This window comes from Capronia coronata (assembly GCF_000585585.1).
Source record: "Capronia coronata CBS 617.96 chromosome Unknown acBCG-supercont1.5, whole genome shotgun sequence".
Taxonomy (NCBI): Eukaryota; Fungi; Ascomycota; class Eurotiomycetes; order Chaetothyriales; family Herpotrichiellaceae; genus Capronia; species Capronia coronata.
Window position 1 is genome coordinate 1,878,896 of NW_006912897.1, and position 20,003 is coordinate 1,898,898.

General features: G+C 54.2%; 9 protein-coding genes across 9 annotated transcripts; 4 read left to right on the forward strand and 5 right to left on the reverse strand.

Annotated features, from left to right (window-relative positions):
* Nucleotides 1–706: 706 nt before the first annotated feature.
* A1O1_06351 (uncharacterized protein) lies at nucleotides 707–1,282 on the reverse strand (the record flags this gene model as incomplete). Its single annotated transcript, XM_007727230.1, has 1 exon — nucleotides 707–1,282. One exon carries the CDS (start codon nucleotides 1,280–1,282, stop codon nucleotides 707–709), a length of 576 nt encoding a protein of 191 aa, XP_007725420.1.
* A 404-nt stretch (nucleotides 1,283–1,686) lies between these two features.
* Nucleotides 1,687–2,676, forward strand: A1O1_06352 (uncharacterized protein; the record flags this gene model as incomplete). Its single annotated transcript, XM_007727231.1, has 1 exon — nucleotides 1,687–2,676. The coding sequence occupies one exon, from the start codon at nucleotides 1,687–1,689 to the stop codon at nucleotides 2,674–2,676; it is 990 nt and encodes a 329-aa protein (XP_007725421.1).
* Nucleotides 2,677–3,017: 341 nt separating this feature from the next.
* A1O1_06353 (uncharacterized protein) lies at nucleotides 3,018–4,238 on the reverse strand (the record flags this gene model as incomplete). The annotated part of the gene is made up of 2 exons (XM_007727232.1): nucleotides 3,018–3,766; nucleotides 3,842–4,238. The coding sequence occupies 2 exons, from the start codon at nucleotides 4,236–4,238 to the stop codon at nucleotides 3,018–3,020; spliced, it is 1,146 nt and encodes a 381-aa protein (XP_007725422.1).
* A 426-nt stretch (nucleotides 4,239–4,664) lies between these two features.
* Nucleotides 4,665–6,314, reverse strand: A1O1_06354 (uncharacterized protein; the record flags this gene model as incomplete). Its single annotated transcript, XM_007727233.1, has 5 exons — nucleotides 4,665–5,259; nucleotides 5,316–5,391; nucleotides 5,458–5,805; nucleotides 5,853–6,021; nucleotides 6,072–6,314. 5 exons carry the CDS (start codon nucleotides 6,312–6,314, stop codon nucleotides 4,665–4,667), a joined length of 1,431 nt encoding a protein of 476 aa, XP_007725423.1.
* A 567-nt stretch (nucleotides 6,315–6,881) lies between these two features.
* On the forward strand, nucleotides 6,882–8,087 carry A1O1_06355 (uncharacterized protein; the record flags this gene model as incomplete). Its single annotated transcript, XM_007727234.1, has 3 exons — nucleotides 6,882–7,379; nucleotides 7,458–7,956; nucleotides 8,017–8,087. 3 exons carry the CDS (start codon nucleotides 6,882–6,884, stop codon nucleotides 8,085–8,087), a joined length of 1,068 nt encoding a protein of 355 aa, XP_007725424.1.
* Nucleotides 8,088–8,324: 237 nt separating this feature from the next.
* Nucleotides 8,325–9,845, reverse strand: A1O1_06356 (glutamate-1-semialdehyde 2,1-aminomutase; the record flags this gene model as incomplete). The annotated part of the gene is made up of 3 exons (XM_007727235.1): nucleotides 8,325–8,945; nucleotides 9,020–9,515; nucleotides 9,568–9,845. 3 exons carry the CDS (start codon nucleotides 9,843–9,845, stop codon nucleotides 8,325–8,327), a joined length of 1,395 nt encoding a protein of 464 aa, XP_007725425.1.
* Nucleotides 9,846–10,203: 358 nt separating this feature from the next.
* On the forward strand, nucleotides 10,204–12,827 carry A1O1_06357 (uncharacterized protein; the record flags this gene model as incomplete). Its single annotated transcript, XM_007727236.1, has 5 exons — nucleotides 10,204–10,490; nucleotides 10,790–10,951; nucleotides 11,001–11,836; nucleotides 11,888–12,213; nucleotides 12,303–12,827. The coding sequence occupies 5 exons, from the start codon at nucleotides 10,204–10,206 to the stop codon at nucleotides 12,825–12,827; spliced, it is 2,136 nt and encodes a 711-aa protein (XP_007725426.1).
* A 942-nt stretch (nucleotides 12,828–13,769) lies between these two features.
* On the forward strand, nucleotides 13,770–14,518 carry A1O1_06358 (PUA domain-containing protein; the record flags this gene model as incomplete). The annotated part of the gene is made up of 3 exons (XM_007727237.1): nucleotides 13,770–13,783; nucleotides 13,852–13,992; nucleotides 14,128–14,518. The coding sequence occupies 3 exons, from the start codon at nucleotides 13,770–13,772 to the stop codon at nucleotides 14,516–14,518; spliced, it is 546 nt and encodes a 181-aa protein (XP_007725427.1).
* A 1,712-nt stretch (nucleotides 14,519–16,230) lies between these two features.
* Nucleotides 16,231–19,831, reverse strand: A1O1_06359 (uncharacterized protein; the record flags this gene model as incomplete). Its single annotated transcript, XM_007727238.1, has 3 exons — nucleotides 16,231–16,777; nucleotides 16,827–17,699; nucleotides 17,751–19,831. 3 exons carry the CDS (start codon nucleotides 19,829–19,831, stop codon nucleotides 16,231–16,233), a joined length of 3,501 nt encoding a protein of 1,166 aa, XP_007725428.1.
* Nucleotides 19,832–20,003: the final 172 nt, after the last annotated feature.

Here is a 20,003-nt window from a genome sequence, read left to right on the forward strand (position 1 = left end):
GACGTCTGGCATCTGGCACAACAGGACCTATCCGTTCGAACATGACAGTGCTGTGCTGGGGCCTTGTCACACTGATGCAAATAAATGTTGGGTGGAAAACAGTGATACCGCCTATCTGGCAGTTCTTGTGTGCTGGTCTCCTCCCAGGACGGCCTTGAGCAATGCACAGATGACCTCAGAACTCTACCAAGCCAGCATATCAGCGATATCCAGGCAGTATTTTGGAGAATGGATCCTCAGCGGGGATGCCAGGCTTGACCACGATCTCGAACCGGTCTCTTGTCTGATCATGCATGCGAGTCTAGCATGATTACGACCAGACACCACGGCCGCTCCAGAAACGCCTTTACCTACTCACCACTTTTCAAGCAACGCCTCATGCTCAACACGGGCATACTGCAATCAAGAAAGGCAGAACCGGGCACATGTCCGTTGGGCGTCATCAGAGCGACTACGCCAATTCATTGTGTTCACGCGGATGTGGGCAACACCATACAAAGACGTTCCTGAGGCATCATATGTAGCGATCAAGAAGATTGACTGCTTCATTCAAGCTTTCCATTGATTATGCTTGATGGTTGACGGCCATCGGCAGCCTTCTGTTTATACATCTGCAATGCCCCATACGCCCGTCGCCATGCATGCCGAGTTCAAAGTGCTTCGTAATTCCAAAATTTCCCATGTTCAACAGTGTTATGTGAACCATTCATTGCTGCGCCAACTGTGCCTTGCCCAGCATCACCACGTCGCCGTATTCCTTAAGATTGAAATCCCGGTCGATGATGCTGTCCCAAGCACGCTGCAGCTCTTCCTGGGCCTTCTTGTTCTTCCATCCCCACCCTGGCCGCTCATCTCGCTCGTTGCTGTTTGGTGCCTGGGATTCGGTCGGCTCTTCCCCTCGTTGGGCCGCATCGATCGCAGATGGTGCTGTAGATCTCGGCGCACTTCTAGTCGCAGCTATGTTTGCGCCCACGTGGCTGCCATTCGGCATGGATGATCCTGTTCCTGCGCCTCTTGCTTGAGTCGTCGACACTGCTCCCTCGTCGCTCTGAGATTGTGGCTGCGACAGTGGTGGAGATAGGTCGCCTGGTGCAGAGGCACTGAGGTGGTCGCTTGCCGGTGGTGTTCGTGGATGGTCGGTGCCGCCGTCGCCGCCGCCGTTGTTGTCGGTGGGCTCAGGAAACAGGCTGTCGTCTTCGAAGGACTCGTCGATCTCGGTGGTATCTTGAAGCGCTGACGGGGTGGAGGAGGTTGAGGTCGTCATGGTCTCGTCGAGGTCCATAGCCACGGCGTGAGATGGGGGCCTGGGGGTTGGTTTGCTGTTTGTCGATGTTTGCTGATTCCCGCGTCTTTGTGGTGAGACAAGTGATTGTGATGAAGTCCGTAATCAATTTATGATGGTCTGCAATCAACCGTAATGCTTTCCAGATACAAGTACAGGTACAGGTAGATATATATCTGGTGTAACGGCAGGTCAATCACTTGAATGACCCTATAGCGGCATCTAAACTGTGACGCCGCAGTCCGATCTCGCCAAGCATTATTAGGCAGTGCTTCGGAGCCTTGTGACTTGCAGACTCCCTGACATTTCAGCCTTGCCCCGCAATTTACTCCCAGATCTATTCCTCACTTTTAGACTCTCTACATTCTTCTCTACTACCATTAGACGGCGAATGCTCTACGACTATGGCCCACAACAGAAACAAGCGCGGCAGTGATCACGATGATGATGACGATTACAAACCCTCACCCCCGAAACGACGCCGCTCACAGCGCGTTTTGACACGCACGCCTAGTGGGCAATTGATCTCCAAGCCGCCTGCCTCGGGACCTCCCAAACCATTCGATCGAGACCAACTAGCCTACACCGCCAGAGAAACCATCCGCCTTCTTCCTGGACTACTCATTACGCGTCCCGACGCAAAACCAGACGGCTTCCTCTGCCAAAAGCACCAGGTTGGCCCGCTGGATCAGACCTTCTGCCCGAGACTCCCCAAGACCAAAGTCCGCGTGATCAACAGCGACACCATCGAGGCTGCTCTGCAAATATCCCGCCGCTCATCAGACAAGCCCATCTGTGTTCTCAACATGGCCAACGCGATCCACGCCGGAGGAGGGTTCCGAAAGGGTGCGCTGGCACAGGAAGAGGCGCTCTGCTACCGAACGTCGCTCAGCTATTCGCTCAAAATCCGCCACTACCCTATTCCCGACAAGGCCGCCATCTATTCGCCCACGATCCTCGTCATCAGAGACAGTCTGGCCAACGGTCATGGTGTGCTGGACGCCCGCGACCCGAGTCGACTGCCTGTCATCAGCGTGGTCTCGGCTGCGGCGATCCACAAACCCAAGACGAAGGTGCTGGCCAATGCCAACCTACCGCCTGCGATGTCGGCCGTCTATACCAGTGCCGGTGATCGGGAACTGATGCGGGAGAAGATGCGCATCGTCCTTCGCACTGCCATCCGGAATCGACATCGCAAGATCGTGCTGGGTGCGTTCGGTTGCGGTGCGTTCGCCAATCCGCTGAAGGAGGTGGGCGATCTTTGGGTCTCGGTGTTGAAGGATTTCGAGTTTGCAGGGGGTTGGTGGGAGGAGGTCATCTTTGCGGTGCTCAGCAGTCCTAAGGACCCGAACTTCGACTGGTACCATAAGGTCTTGCATGGGTTGGAGGTTTAAGGAGCAGGGTTGCCTGACGGATTGGCGTTGTGCTTGTGCCGTTATGGGCAGACTGTGACCGGCGTACACAAGAGGAGCCTTTTTGCTTGTTTCCACAGGCGTTGTTGTTCTCAGCACCAAAAGACTGAGCGCTTTCGCTTGTCCGCTCACTCACCTGGAGTTTATGGCGGAATTGAGACTTTTAGCGTCTAGAGAGCGGGAGAAACATCCTCCTTCACATTCAAATGCTTATGACAAGCCTCGACATGGTTCACCTTTCCTCTGCCACCACTTGATGGGAATGGCATCGAATACAATGCCTGCAAGACCCCTTATAGACACTTCGCACACTCACCACTATCTCAGGCCTCCTGCGTCATCATTTTGAACACCCTTTCCATCACGTCCCAGCGCAGATCCCAGACGTGGTCGTGGTCCGTCCCTTTGACCGTTTCGCTCGCAAAATCCACGCCATCTACGTCTCTCCAGCACGCCTCGAACCACCTGGGTCCCTTGGAGCCCGCATCGCCAATCATGTTGTCCTTCTCCGCAAAGAACATATCCACCTTCAGCCTGGCTCCCCCGACCCGTCTCACTGCTTCGGCCAGGCGCGGCGCCAGCACATCAAAGTCGCCCCAGTCGGACCAGCCGTCCTTCTCGACCCCGTTGCGCAGTAGCACCTGCGTCTCTTGGCCCAGGCCACGCACACTATCCGCGAAGACGTGCTTCGGCACACGGTCGCGCAAGCCTTCCTCGAGGTCGACGTCCGGGCCCTCGCGACCTGAGGGTTCTGCTTGGGACCAGAGCTGCAACACAGTGCCTGAGACAGCGGAACTGACGCCGACCGCAGGGCCCAACGAGTTGACAAGGACAGCCATCTTGTCGGTCTGGGCAATCAGCGAGCGCGGCAACGACGAGGCCAGCGACCAGACGCGCATGCCCGAATGCGATGGGTGAATCCAGGGGCCGGCCAGGGCGATATACGGCCGCGAGGGGTGTAGGAATTGTGGATTGTGAACGGCAAAGTCGAGCCCGAAGACGGTGCCCGCGCTGTGGCAGCCTACAGAGACGTGCTTGATGCCGAGGTGGTTGAGCAGGGCGGGCATGACTTCTGTAATTGGGGATCAGCAATGTGGATGCTGGTAGTATCATTTTGAAGAATGTATCTTTGAATTAGATGACTCACCCCGCCAAACCTCGAGCATTCTCTCAGCCGGTACGCTGTCGGTCTTGCCAATGCCCGGGCGTTCTGCGCTCACGAAGCGGACCTTGTACCTCTTCGCCAGTCCATCCTTTGCACCATGGAACAGCCGTGAAGACATGAGTGGCCCGAAGAACAGAAACACCTGCTCCTCTCGGTCAGAATCATCGCCGGCATCTTCGCGATGATAGCCAAAATCGGCATAGGAGACCTGGAAGGCTTCGGGGCGGCCGCGCGACGGATCGGCAGGCAGCTGGAAGGTCCTGTTAAGGCAAGGATCATTGATGTAAGTGGTGAACTCCTCTGGTGAGAGAGTTTTCGTTGTCGTAGTGGTTGTCGATGTTGTTGTTGGGGAGGCGGAGTGCATCTCTGGTGAGGCCATGGCGGGATACACTATACAGTTGAACGGTCATGCTTTGAACTATATGGCGTGGGAAAGGTGTTAGCGTGAGGGGGAATTGAATTATGAGCATTCAACTGATCCGTAAAGAAGGAGGATCAACATTCACCGTCAGCGTGACAGACCGTGGTGGTGTGGTTTGGTTTGGTTTGGTTGTTTTCGACCTATTTGGTGCCCGCAATTCGAAGAGGATAATGCCGGGTGCCAAGTCTATTTCCGATATCACCACCTTTTAAAGTGCTCTACATTGGTACATACATATATACCAATACTATACTCTCGGCACGATTAGTTACTCTGTTGGCTACTCTGTTGGCTACTCTGTTGGCTACCCCGTTGTGACTACCCTCTGAGAAGAAACGCTGTTGACTTCATTTCTTACCCAACTCCTCACCATTCTGTCTATCATCAAACAAACGGCTCCAACTCACGGACCTTCTCAGCAAAGGATCCATCTCCCGCCCCCAGAGCTTTGTTAGGCTGGCGTGCCTCGATCTCCGGGACAATGCTCTCTGGAATTATGACCAACTCTTCTTTACCGTAATTGGTTTCGGTGATTTGAGTAAAGGCCACGACTGCCTGAGGCACCAACGCAGCGAACTGCAAGACCGTGTGAACGATCCATTGATGCCTGTCCGAGGTCCCCCCAGCGGCGATGCCGAAAGCCACGGCCGTTCCCGCGGCCATGACTGATCGAATCAATCCTGCGTATTGTCCGGACTTTCTGGGATCGTTGGTGAGAGAGGCCAGCAGCCAAGCAACATAGACCGGGCTCATGGCCCCCACTGTGCTGAAGAGGACGTCCAGGACAAAGAATCCAGCGAAGTGGCTGCTGGTCCAGTCGTACGCCGGGTTGTCCTCAGGCTCATCCTGTGGCAGGTCGTTGTAGAGCCAACCACCTTCGCCGCTATAGATGCTAACGATGATGGAGGCAAGGACACAAAACCCGACTCGGGCGCGTGTGGGACGACTCAGGCGAGGCCAGTCAAGGAGCATGCCCATCCTAGTCGAGTCGGTCAGCAAACATGACGGGTGAAGGGGAGGCTGTCTCCAACGTACGAGAAAGCACCTATGGTGGAGACAACACCAGAGATGACAGCGACCAAACATCGCGTGCGCAGGTCAAAGTATACGGCTATGGGACGCGGCTCGTCAGTATGTAGACTCTCGCTGCGGTGGGATATCTTGACGGGAAACTTACCACTGATGCCGGGCTGCAGAATCAGCACAAATTCGGTCACAAAGAGCGCCGGAGCCAGTGCCATGGCCTTCCAGTCAAAGACCAGCTTGCAGACACTCACGACTTCTTTGATCAGAGACTCGTGTTTGTAAATGGCCAAAGCAGTTCCATCCTTACGGCGGACGTCTTCCGGCTTGATGAGGAACCAGGTCAAGGCCGTTGCCCCACACATGATTCCAATGAAGGTGAGGTAGACTGACAGCGGGACGCCACCACTGCTGACATTGCTGATGTTGATTCCCAGCACGAGGCACGCCGCGACCAGGTTGCCGAACGCTTGCATGGCGGCTTGAAACCCATAGAATCGGCCTTGAAGTGTCAGCGATCGATCCAATCATCAGCATCTTCAAGCAAACCTTTTTCGTGTTCATCCGCATATGCCATGGCAATATAGTTCACGCCCGCCCAGAGCTGGCCGGCACTGAAGCCGAGGGCAACGGCCCCGAGAATCGGCAGGACTAGGATGTCATACTCATCGAACAGGAGAAGACCAGTCACATATAATGGATATCCAGAGGCGCCCAGCTTTCAACATATCAACTCTGATCTCAAGGAACGAGTCGACAAGGACTCACCATGACGGCATATTTGGGTCCGAAGCGGTTGATTATGGAGCCGGCGAAGAAGCCCGAGATGGCAAAGATACCGTAGAGGGTCGACGAGGTAATGTAGTTCATCGTCAGGGAATTGGGCTTGCCGGCTCCGGCACCCAAGTTGGCGATGGCAACATAGATACCGACGGTACCGAACAAAACCGTTCCGGCGATCAAGTTCTGTACAAGAGGCCGGGTTTGCAGCGTGGCCAGCGATCGCAACATCTTGGCCTGTCTTTGTTGTTAAGCGGGAAGAAGAGACTGGCAGATTTCACACCACGACGCGTTGTGACAATGATATAAGACGTGCGACTGCGACTCGAAGGAGCTGCATGTCATATAGACACGGCGCAGAGGTGGAGTTTTATAATCCATCGTCCTACTACCGTAAGTCCTGGGTAGTGGAATAAAAGATAGGCGGTCTGAGCTCGCCGTTGAATCTCAATATGGGAAATGAGTCCAGCCTCGCTGATCAGTAACTGATACGGGGCGGGCATCACGGGAATTCCGTGGCTTGTTGTTTGATCAGAGTCCTTATCAGAAGCCGTGAATCAGTGGCTGTCACACGGAGATGCCGTCAAGCATCCCGCCATCGGTGCCATCCCGTATTGCGGCAAATCCGTCATGCGCCGTCGATGTCCGGCTCCACCTGGACGGGAAAGCCTCGTCGAATATGCCCAATACCCTTCCTCATCATACATTCATATAGTTGTTGTGAGCCAGCCTATATTCCATCGCGTGCTATCAAGGCCGTATCTCATCCTTCAAGACTGTCTGGTATAGCAAGAAAAGATGGCGTCAGAAACTCCGATTCATGTGGTGATCGAAAAGCCGCTGTTGAATAGCATTCCGGCTCAACTCGTCCCGGATTTCGACCCAACATATGTCGAGTACTACAACAAATACAATGCCGGTCGCCTTGCCACACATCAGGTGCCGATTGAAAGCTATCGAGCCGACCCATTCAAGTACACCATCGCCTATGGACGTGAACTGGTGCCCAACGACGGCGTCAAGATGACTGACCAGCGATGCCCGGTCGACGGAGGCGAGATCACAGTACGAGTGTATGAACGAGAAGGCTCCAGCTCAGCCTCGGCGCCCAGGAAACCAGTCTATATCAACTACCACGGCGGCGGTTGGGTCTTTGGAGGATTGCCGACCGACCATGATTTCTGCAAGCGCATCGTTCGTGCCTTGGACTGTGTTGTCTTTGATGTCGACTATCGTCTGGCCCCAGAATACAAGTACCCGATTCCGGTCGAGGATTGTGTTGCTGCGTTCCACTGGGTAAGTCCAATCAAATCCCTTCCGTCAGGCCCAGGACGGCGACATCTGTAGAGACCCTCTTCTGACCACTTGGCTCAGATCAGGGACCAGAAAGTGGATGAGTTCAACCTTGACCTCTCGCGCATCGCCATCGGCGGCTGTTCGGCCGGGGGTCACCTGAGCGCCGTGGTCGCCCATGTCTGTCGCGACGCCGGCATCCCGCTCGCTCTCCAGATTCTCTCCGTGCCCGTCACCGACCTGCACGTCTTCAGCCGCGACGGTCCCATCCGCCCGGATCAGCCCTACCCATCCTACAACGACCTGGCCGACACGCAGCCCTTGCCCCGGGAGCGGATGGAGTACTTCCACAAAGCCTTTCTGGGCACTCCCCGCCCAGACCATCTGGAGAATGACTGGAAGGTCTCGCCGATTTTGGCGCCCAACTTTGCCGGCCTGGCTCCCGCGCTTGTCATCACCGCTGAAATGGACGTGCTGAGAGACGAAGGCGAGGCGTATGGTGCCAAGATGAAGGAAGCCGGTTGCGAGGTTGACATCGTCCGCTTCAAGCGGGCACCGCACACTTTTATGCTATTAGATGGTGAGATCCGGGCATTCCCCAGTATTGTCCTTGTCTTTTCTTTGCTAACAGCTTCGACAGCGATCCTTGATTCCGGCAAGCAATACAACGAGGTCACATTGGCAGCTCTTAAGAAGACTTTCAAATTATAGGGAAGTGTGACACGGTTATACAATTAGTTGTCGTCTGGCGCATGGAAATCGGAGACGGTCCCATCATCCATGGAGTCTGGGAAATACCAACTCCTAACTACTGGATAAAGTGGTAGAGACAATATAGACACGTTTGGACATCACATTTTATTCTTCATTTTGATCTTTCCCCTCCTGAGCCATTGAATGATGGAGTAGTCCGAACCCCATGTGACCATGATTTTGAACATCCTTCACCTATGCAGAGTTTTCCAACTTCAGATCAGCTCGATGCTCAGCGATGAAGTCGTCCACAAGTTTTACAAACACGTCAACATCCTTCATTGTGGTCCCCAACGAAAGACTGATCATGCCTCTTTCGGCGATCCAATAGCTCATTTCAATGCACCAAAACCAGAAGAGTTTCTTGAGCTCGGGGATCGAATGATGGTCAAGATCCTCTACACGCAAGGGCGTCCTGCCATGTTCCAGGAAATGCACTGTCATCACGGCGCCGACACCAGTGATGACCATCTTGGTGCCCTTGGCGATGGTCTGGAGCTTGGTGCGAAGAGACTCGCCCAGGGCATTGAGCTCGAGGTTGGCCTGAATAGTGTAGACCTTGGAAAGACCAGCGTAACCCGCTGCCATGGTCAAGGTGCTGTTGTTGAAGGTGCCGGAATGGGGCAGAGCAGAAGATTGACGCGGGTCGTACGTCTGGAGAAGCTCCTTTCGGCCCCCAAAGGCCCCGAATGCCAATCCACCGCCCATGTATTTCCCCAGCGTGGTCAGGTCGGGGTGGAGACCAAACTTGCCCTGGAGACCCGAGGGATAAAGCCGTGAGGTCATGACCTCGTCGAGGATGAAGATCACCCGGTGCTGTAGATGGGTGAGTGACGCGATCCACGAATTGTTGAAAGGACTGGACGAAAGATGTGGGTCGGATGACTTACTTTTGCTGACAGTGACTGAATCGACTGCAGGAAGCCGAGGTCGCCTGGTATGGAGCCTCCGGCGCCTTGCATGGCTTCGACGATGACAGCAGCGATATCATCATGCGACTCGAACAGAGATGAAAGATTCGCTTGGTCATTGTACGACCCGAGAACCCAATCGCCCGGGTCGACGGTGTTTTCACTGACGCCATGAGCAAAGCCCAACACGCCGCCGTGATAGCCACCAGTGAACGCGATCACTTTCCGCTTGCCCGTGACCTTTCGAGCAACGCTCAGGGCGTACAGATTGGCCTCCGTGCCAGAGTTGCAGAAGCGGATATGCTCGATAGATTGGAATCTCGAGCACAACAGCGATGCGAGCTTCGCTTCTTCGAGGTTGTGAGCACCCAGATTGACGCCGAGCTGATCAAAGGCAGAGATAAGCGCTTCGCGAATGGTACCGTTGGAGTGTCCATAGAGCCCAGCGGTCATCTCGCCCATGAAATCCAAGTATCTGGGTCGAGCTTGTTAGTCAATGTATGTGTCAAAAAGGCGTATCCGCATACTCATGGCCATCGACATCCCATAACCGGTTGCCTTGGCCCCTTTTGATGCAGATGGGAAATGGCTGGTTGTAGAGGACTGATCGAGTATTACCTCCCGGCATCGACTCCAAGGCAACATTGTGCGCGGCTTTGGAGCCTGGGTTCTTCGAAGCATATAACGATTCGGCCGTCTGTAACTTCGTCTTCAGTGCCTGCTGTGAGCATGTCCCATTCACTCCGTCGAGAGAGATCCTAGCAGTTGTTCGGCCGGTTTTCGTGACGGTGATGATGTCTGTCATGATGAAAAGTCTTTTGGACGTGGTCGGATAGATGGCCTAGCTAAACATGAACACGAGCTTCCGAGGTATCAAGAAACCACCGCCAGGAGTTGTCGTTACGATTGAGGTTGAACCCAGCGCTGGATTTAAACCGGCCATCAGCACAGGTCCAATCCAATCAGCCCTCTCGTGAACAAATACGGGAAAGCCGCGACGGGGCCAGACGTCCTCTGGCTAGGTCGCCCTGGCAGTGGACTCTCCTGCAGGGTCTCATGATTTCGAGTCGAGCCGATAAGGATGGACGGTGTTTGTGGATTTACTCGATCGAGACACGGAGTGTGATTGCAGTTTGCGGGTCGTTGCGGACCTCAAAGCGGCGATGGCGGATGCGCAGCGCGGATGGAAGTCCAGGATTATCTTTGATCCGTTGTTCCGTGGCGGAGATGCCGTCAAAAACTCGGCTTGGATCAGGCTGCGTCGTGCATTTCTCCATCAGCCGCCCGCCTCCACATCCGTCTCTCATTTCACCCGCCTCCCACCTTATCCTTATGCCATGCCCGATATCAGCATCAGCACCCCATTAGGCTCTAGTCCGCACGATTCTCGACCCTGGACCGGCCGGAAAAGGCCAGAACAACGCACGGCGCTTGCATGCACGTTTTGCAGGTGAGAATGGGTCCTTTGGTGAGCACCAGCAGTGATCTGATCAGTAGATGACAGGCAACGGAAAATCCGCTGTACGGGCGAATGGCCACAATGTCGGAACTGCAGGGCCCGTCAGCGAGATTGTATCTATCCGGGGCAGAGAGCCAAACTGGCAACCCCTCCCGTCTCTCACGCATCCGCCACTGCAAGCGGAGCGAAAGGGTCAAGTGAAGATCTAGATTTACAGTGAGAGATGATTGTCCTTGACGAGCAAAAGACGATGAATGGCCCGAGTGGTGTTGACCATTGCCTCTACACAGATTGCCCTCGCCGCAATTACGCCGATCCGCCATCGTCTTCTTTCGGGACAACTATGCCAATAGCCTCCTATGTTTCCTACCACCGCAGCAATTGGTCGATGACCCGGCGGGAGAACAACTGCCGTTGCCTTTGTTGCTATGCATCCTGGCATTGACATCAAGGTGAGGTCCTTGGCACCCGACGAAGGACGGCATGCTAATCAATCACCAGGTTCCTACCCGGTCATACATCTTCGTCTACTGATGGAGCGGGGGTAATCTCTCACTACGACTACACTGAATGGGCCAGGCGGGAAGTTGATCGTCTGAGCCTGTCCAGTCAACCTTCGATCACAACCATCCAATGCCATCTGATCTTGTGTGTCGTCGAGGTAGGTGATGGCCTTGAGCACCCAGCATGGTTGCGCGTCGGCCATGCTGTCCGGCTCGCTCAGCTGGCCAGGCTACACAAAGAGGATCTCGACCAAACATCCTTTAATTGGGGCAGTCCCCGGCCTGTCTTCGTCGCGACAGATCTCGAGGCCCGCCGTCGAACCTTCTGGTGCATCTATTGCTTGGACAGGCTGTTGGCTAATGGCCGTGACCGCATTGCCAGCTTTTCCGTTGAAGATATCACCACCCGTCTCCCTCAGCCGGATGAGGACTTTATCTTCGGTCGCGAATGCAAGGCTGGCCGTCTGACGGATCCGGTCGGACGTGCACAAGGCATGACCGATGGGCCTGAGAGCTTACTCGCTTACACGATCCGCATTATCGACATCCTGGGCAACATAGTTCTGTGGCATGGTCGGGGCGGGCGCCGTCGTGACACCCGCAGCCCATGGCTGGTGGACACGCCTTTCAACCTCTATGCAAATGCCCTTGCTGCGTGGAAAGAACGTCTTCCCATCTACTGGGACTACCAGCCTCGGAATGTTCCCCTTGTCGCTGCCGCCGGCCAAGGGAAGCTATGGGCGCTCATGTTCATGTTCTATTTTCAAGCCAAAACGTATCTTTACCGAGAGTATCTTCCCTTCACCCCGTCTAGAAACTACGACCCTGCCGCCGGTGAGAATCCTCGATGTATATTGCATATTAGCGATCGCTGACGCTCAACAGGCCCTTCCGACGGCACGCCTTTGCTTCCTCCTGATAGCGTACCTCCTCCGTCTTGGTGGAGAGACTATGCCATCACGATGGTGGAAAGTGCAAACTCGGCCGCCGACCTGTACACACGGATGCATGATCTCGATCTCGCGCCCTCGGCATATCCTTTTACTGGTCTCAGCTTGTTCACGGCTGCGAGCATTCACGCCATATTCACGAGTTTCGAGTGGGAAAGCCTGAGCCCCTTCGTATCAAGGATGAGCGCCAGAAAATATTTGTCCGTGAGCATGCGGGCGTTCAATTCCTTGGGCCAATATTGGGACTTGCCAATCTACTGGGTATGTTGGTGATTCTTGGTTCTTTGCCCCATACCGCGGTATCTGTTTTCAATGAAGCGTGTAGCTGACCCAAGGTTATACGCCCGCAGATTCGTCAGATCTCGCTCTATTACAAACTGAACTACCTCACTCGTCTGTCCTTCGTCGGTGGCGCCGAGACTCTGAGCGCCTTGAGGATGAACATCCAAGAGGTCAAGGACGGCGTCATGAACTACCTGCGTCAGATCAGTCCCAAGGACCGATCTTCACGATTGATGAATTTGAAACCCACATTCGACTTCGAAGGATGGCTGCTAGCTATCGAATCCCAATCCACCAGGCGCGATTCGCATCCGCACGAGGACGTCAATATGACCTCCGAATTCGAACATCCGGGGCGACGTAGCGGTGATGATACGACCGCCACTCACAGTGCCCCGAACGACATACCTCCTCCTACAACCCTCGCCGCGCCCGACTCAACTTCGGTCATGGTCTCGACGTCCGAGACCGAGCAGCAACCACCCATCCGGATGGAGGTGCTGCCACTGGAGGATCTCTTTCGCGCAGGAGCATTCTTACCTTCGGATGGCTGGGATGATCTGAGCCTTGAAGCCGTGTACTGGGACTGCTAGACTTACAGGAGACAGCTTGCCTGATTTCGATGTCAGGATCCTCAAGGCCGAAGTGTGGTTTCATGTGCATCAGTGTTCCTGGTTGGAGCCTTGTCCCACCCCACCTACGCATAGCGCATATAGGTGTTTGATGCGGTATTGAAGAGGGATGGCTTGAGCCTCCTCGCACGTCGTCTAAACCCTGCGCGTGGGATGTCCGCTGGAGGGAAGCACCACAACTCAGCCACATAGCGCCGCAGGCATGGAAGCGTCGCTCGGCGTTGTTCGCCCTTCGCAGAGGTCTTTTACATACGTAGCACCTGGATGAGGTTTGAACGGAGGGCGCCACAGAGGCAAGAGGGTGTCCAAAGGATGCGCAGTAGATGGCAGTAAGGCGCCTTTCATCCAAGGCGTCCGAATCGGCTCCCTACCCCAGAAGGGCACGGAGACAGTCGACGCGGCCTCCGTTTGCTGCATGTAAAAGAGAGGTCCATAAATACAGCTTGTCCGGCGATTGAGATCTGCATCGGATTGAGGGTGAGGGTCAAGTCTGGCATTGCTGGACAACAGAAGGCGAACGCAATCAACTCGGTGCCGTACAACGAGGCGTGAAATCATCATCCAGAGAGGTGAGGTACCCTTCCGTAAACCCGATATCTAGGACAATTTCCTTGCCATAAAGTGATAGTCTGCGTTTGTCAATGCCATCCTCAGCCTCAACATGGACGTCGGGGGCCGCAGGGCCAGGTGAGCGTAGGGCGGCATCACCCTATTCCCCAAACAGAGCAGAGTGAGCCGCGAGCACTTGCAGCTTCCCCCCGAACTTGAACTTGGCAGACGTCTTCGTATGCAGTGTGCCGAACTTCTGTTTCCAAACTGCGGCCTCGACTGTCAAAGTCCAACGGCGACATACCTACGCCAGTGACTGAAGCCGTTCGTTCACTCCAACCCACGGCCTTCGACATGTTCAAGAAGGAGTAAGTGTCTGACCTCCACCCTTTCCCTTTGCATCAGAGGCTTTCCTACTCACACTTGTCCGTTGCAGCTTCACCGCGGGCGCAAAGTCCAAGGTCAAGTCTTCCGTACAGCGGGGCATCAGGGCCAAAGTCCTCGAAACATACCCAGACCTGGAACCACATATTGAAGAGATCCTACCCAAAAAGAGTCAATTGGACCTGGTGAAATTGTAAGCTGAAGTTTGACTGGACAGACACAACACCCGCATTCTCTGTCTATCTATCTCTTTGTGACTCTCCTCTATCTTTCATACTTGTGAATAGTCGGAGACCGGGACAGTGACGTTAACATACATGGCTTTTAGACCCGACCGAGTCTCTCTCTACGTACTCGACGACCAACCCTTATTCTACCAACACATGGATGACCCGATCGTTCCCCACCTCAAAATCGTCCACCAATACCCTCATGCATTCAAGACGTTGCGCATCGACCGCGGCGCCATCCGCTTCGTCCTGTCCGGCGCTGCACTCATGGCTCCCGGCCTCACCTCCGCCGGCGGGCGGCTGCCGGATAAAGACGAAGAGGCCAAACCCGGCGACATTGTGGCCATAGCAGCCGAGGGGAAAGAGGAGGTCTGCATGATCGGGCCCCTGGAAATGGGCACGGAGGAGATGAAGGAGAAGAAAAAGGGCGTCGCCATCAGCGCTGGGCATTACCTCGGCGATGGACTTTGGAAGTTGGAGTTGAATTGATAGGACAGGCCGATTGCAGGAGGAAAGCAGAGCCATTATACCGTTGAAGATCATCAATCCTGAATCGAAAAGCGGCCCAGGAAGACTTGGAACGAAAGAAAAAGAGAACAAAGCCGACCGCTCCCGACCGTTTGGGATGCCCTAATCGGTGCAGTTCCCCCAGAAACCAATGGCGGGCCGAGAATGTGACGGGAGACGATGAATCAAGCGTCGAAGTCCGGTAGTACCCCATACAGAGGGTAGTATCAGACGAGGCATGAAGGGGTATGATGGGAAATACAGATATTGGCATATCACGACAGCTCAGTCGAGGGTGGGATCTGGCAACGTCGAAGAGCCATGTGTCAGGTCGTGATGGAAACACCTTGGTGCGCCCGAGTCTGCGATCTGGCACAGAAACTACCAGCAGCCTTATGAGTCTACGGGGGCGAAAGCAGTATTCGCCATGGACAGGATAGCTCGAGAAACTACGACACCCACGTGCTGGATACAAGATACAGAACACATGGCAATGAAGATGGGGCTTGAAGAAGCTCTGTTCTCATAATACTCTTGTGTACAAACTTTTTGTCTTGCTCTGCTCGCCATGCATTGATCCATTGAGCACTGTGCTACTGTGTCCGCGCCTGAGGAAAAGCAAGAGGAAAACCAGCAGCAGTCGTAGACACATGGAGACCAGGATAGTGGTGGTTACGGTGACGGTGACAGTGACAGTGACAATCATTGGTGATTTCATGGCGCATGTCAAGGCCACACCGCGTTCTGCTGGTAGACCTGGTCTTGCGTAACAACTGGCACATAGCCGTCCTCCGCAGGTGGCGTTGCGTGGAATTAGTGTCGCTGCAAATGATCAAGGCGGGATCCGGTCGCAGCCATGGAGTGAAGCCCATCAACTCTGAACAAGCACAACTCCCACTCTGCAAACTATCCTTTCTGTGAATCCTCCAGCCCGTGGTGATCTCAATTTCCCTTGGTTAGACCGCAACAAGACCATGCCTTCTCCCCAACGCGCCGCAACCATTGTCATGACACAGTGTGAAGAAGGGTCTATGCAAGAACCCAAGGAGAAACGGAAGAAATGAGCGAGGAATTGACGACTGACGAGCTAGTGGTGACTCGAAACAAAACAAAGCAATGGGGGTATGATGGTATCGGAATCATGATCGGTCGTCGTGCGTGTTCTGGCCCAGCCGTCAGGGATATGGTCTCCAGCCTGTGGTATGCAAGGCCGTGACTTTTGTTATTGTCGGCATTGACGTCTTGTGCCGTTGCGCCTCCTTATGCTGTCCGGACAATGGGAAAAAAGAGAAAAGAAAGATTCTGACAAGAGCACTCCCCTCCAGCAAAGCCACCAACTCCTGCCGGAATGAGCAAATGACGAATGAACTTCAAGTAAAGTATGAAGTCGATCGGAGTGGTTGGTCTGATGGGCTATATGCTGAATGATGAAGCTCATTTGTTCGTGCCTGGATGGAAGAAGGAGATTGACATCATTCTCGATCTCACCGCCCAGTCAAATCTGCTCGAACGCCCGTTGAGAGATGCTTGGAACATCGACGTGTGACATAGCTAGTGGGGAAAAGGCACATCTTCCAGTTTGGTGAAGATGAACAAGGACATTTAGCTGATTCAAAGACAGCTTGGAATAATCTGTGGCTGATGTGACGAGGTGTTGACGTGGTGACGTGTTGACGAGGTTTTGGATCTCCCTCTCAACCACTTCTGTCGAGCTCGGCTTTCTCCTCAGCAGTGAGGACATCACGCAATCTCTTGATGGTCTTCATGTTGGTGGCTCCATTGCGCCAGGCCGTCCGCAAGGTATGGAAAATCGCACGATCCTCGCTCTTTTCGTCACGCATAAGTGTGGCCATGTCAGAGGCGAGGCGTTCACTGACCGGGATGGGTCCACCTAAGAGCTTGCCGTAATAACGGACAAGATGCGCCATACCACTGCCATGGCCTTGTTTGAATTCATCGACAGCAGTGGTCTTGAATTCTTCATACATGGCGACATTGAACTTATGCATCAGGAAATCGCCCCAGAAAGAATACAGTGGCTCCAAGGCTCCCTCGACGCCCAGCTGGCGTTGTTGAAATGCCACATCGTGCAGTGACAGATAGGTCTGGTCGTATTGTCCGAGCATTGGTGGTGGCAGATGAGTTTCCCGACCGTCTTTTGCAAAGTAGATGATACTGTTGCCATCACCAGTCGGAGTCGCATTTGGGAATCCAAACGAGATGGTTTCGGATTGCCCAAGTCTGCTTGAATGATTAATGGTTTGATAGAGACAAATGTTGAAGAACTCACTGTTGTGGACTCCCTGCTCCCCCACGTAGCCCTGGAATACGAGAGTGATCCGACTCGGCGACGCCATTGGTAGCTTCGTTAGCCCCAGTAGAAGCTTCTTGAGACGACGCTTCAGTAAGGTTGGAGAAAGATGCAGTCATCTCCTGACCGGCAAAAAAGCGTGGCTGCATGCGGATGTTGATGTGTGCAATTTGCTCGTCAGGAAACATATCTTCTTCGATGTCGCCACGAGAAGCCTGACGATGATGACCGTTGACCATGTGGTTGGGCGAAGCTGAAGCGGGGTTTGAGGGTGATCTCAAATTCTGCACTGCATCAGGCGCAGCGGGAGGAAACGATGGCATAGATGAAACACGAGTCTCATCACCGTTCACCGTCTCAAACGCGGGAACAAATGGTGCACCGGGAACGTGTCCATCCACCGAGGCCCCTGGGACAAAGGACAGTGGAGAGCCGGTAGGGAAAGTACCGTTGACGGGAGCGACGTTCAATTGAGGACTGCGGATCTGCCCGAAACCAAAGGCTGTTTCGAAAGACGCAGCTTGCTCGTGTGATGATTGGGCATATGGCAGGGGACTCGTCAAAGGCCCATCATTGCGAGCCGATTCGAATCTCTCCTCGACTGGAAGAACAAAGTCTCGCCAATTGTCTCGTCGTCGCAGGCGATCAGTGCCGTCGGGTCCAGGAAGAAACTCCACACTCTTGACCTGCTGGCACACGTATCGAAGAGTGTCCATGGTCATGGTGTCTTCAGTCAGAGTCTTGATCCGCTGGAAGTTTGCAATAACACTAAGTGGCACGTAGCCTTGACCATCCATGTGCTTTCTCAGAAACAGGTCTTTGCACAGGTTATCAATCGAAAAATAGTACTCACTAAACACATGTCAGTATTGGGGAATTGAAGTCGTCGAGGGAAAAACATACACTTGAGTCATGACCATGGAGAGCAAGGCATACGAGTTCAAAGGATCGTTATATGGCATAGCAGTCATGATACCCGGCTGCATCTGCACTCCAGATGGGTAGCCATACATTGCCACGTCAGTCTGCAACACCGGCATACCTTGAGCCGTGCCTGATTGAGCGTTGTAGTAACCTGGGAACATCATACCAACGGGAATGGATTGCGACCGGGAGGTGTTGTTAGCGCTGGCTTGCTGGCCAGGTTGATATGTTTGAGATGTCTGTCTTGAGCGACCCTCGGGGTGAGAATTCGACCTGGATGGCTCAAATCCGTTCTGGGGCAGAGGAGATGTGTAGGCGTGCGACGAGCCAAATGCAGGATTGTAGTTGTGGTTGCCTCTACCACGATAACCTCCACGGCCGCGCTCAGGGCGAGCATCACGGCGATGATTGTGTTCTCCAGAAGGCTCTCGGTCTCGCCAGGACTCGACTTTCTCACGCGCTGAATCAGGTTTGTCTCTTGACCAGTCACGATTTCTGCCAGATCCGCGCTCACGGGGGAAGTCGCCATTTCCTCGTGCATTGTGTGCGCCGCCTTTGGTCCGATCGGCGGGCAACGAATAGCGGATGGAGGGCTCACTTGAATGACCCCAGCCGCCGGAAGCTTGTTCGGATGCAGGATTGCCGTCCCCATTCACCATACGACCTCCAGCACGTCCAGTGTGTCTCGAGGAGGAGCGGGAGCTTTGATCAGTTTTTGGAATCTGATCTTCTCCATTCGGTTGGTTTGTAACCGCAACATTTCCGGCGACATCAGCACCGGCGTGTTCTTTGGCAGAAGGCACGGAAGGTTTGCGAAAACTGGGTGTCGACTCATCTCGGCTCGGTTGTCGCGTACCACTGGTGGTAGGAACAGATGCACCACGAGTACCATGATGACCTTCAGCTCGACGGCCTCTGTCTTGATCACCCAAACTTCTTGGGAGAGGAGGCGGCCCCATAGACCCTGTCGATTCTTGTTTCTCGGCAGGATGGCCACTGCCAGCGTGTCCACCACGACCATTCGAGTCTCGACCACCTCGGGCGCCACCTCTACCACCTCGACGAGCGGCAGACGGTGGGAGTTGCGTCTCAAATTTGGCCGTCGGAACGAAACGCATGGGAACCCACTGTTTGCCGTGGGATTTCTGACCCTGCTCTTTGGCATCCGGCTTCTCCACTTTCTCGTGAGCAGATGACTTGCGTCGTTCTTCCACATTCGAGATTTCAGGGGTTGGCCATAACTGAGCATCTCCTGCAGGTGGAATCCCTGCCTCTGCTCTCTCGGATCGGGAAAATCGGCCTGATGGAGTGTCCTTTCGACTGTTGCCCCGAGTGCTATCGGCATTCTTTGATTCCTGTTCACCGCTGACGGAGTCCTTGCTGATTGATTTGCGCTTCGAATCTTCGTTGCCATTTGTAGTCTTGGGAATTGGACCAGGCGCAGCAGGGACGGTGATACGCTGCTGCTCAACCAGGTCTTTCAACTTCGCCTGTTGAGCCTCTTTGCGTTGTTGCCAAATATTAACTGCGGGGAGCGGCGCCGCCTTGAGAGGCTTTTCTGCAGTCATTGAAGGCACCGAAACCTTCTCCCAATCATCATCCACTTCTTTGGACTTCCTCTCCGATCCCTTCTCTTGAGAAGAAGACTCGATTGATTGCTCCGAATATGATCGTCCATTCTGCGATGGCCTGGTCTCGTCTTTCTGGGAGTCATGGTTTGGTTCGTTGCTACCAGTGTCTAGCGGACCTGATCTTTCCTCTGGAGTTGAAGCCTGCTTTTGCTGTGCTGGCGGTGGAATGTTCTCCTTGTCTGTCGACTGTTGAATGGTCGGTTTGATATCGCTGGTATCCAGACTGGCTTTGTCATCAGACTCGGGTTTCGGGGTTGATGTAGAGTTGCTGGACTCGATGGAAGTCTGTTCTTTGGCACTCTGTTCAGAAGCGGCAGGGCTTTCGTTGCGGGGAGTCTGCTGCGCGGAGGTCGAAGGCGTGAGTCCTTTTGCGGCCTGTGCGTATGAGAAGACTGGTGCCGCAACACCGGTGCCTGAAGGGTTCGACATTGTCTCGGCGATGGTAAGCGCGAGAATTCCTACACCTCCTGTTCCACTTCCACAATACTAAACCCCAAACCAGCAACAAGCTGGTTGCAAGCTTGAAGAACCAGTATAGCCTGGTGGTCTGACCTGGATAGGATTGGAATCACTTTACAACTGTTCCTGACCCAGTATCTTG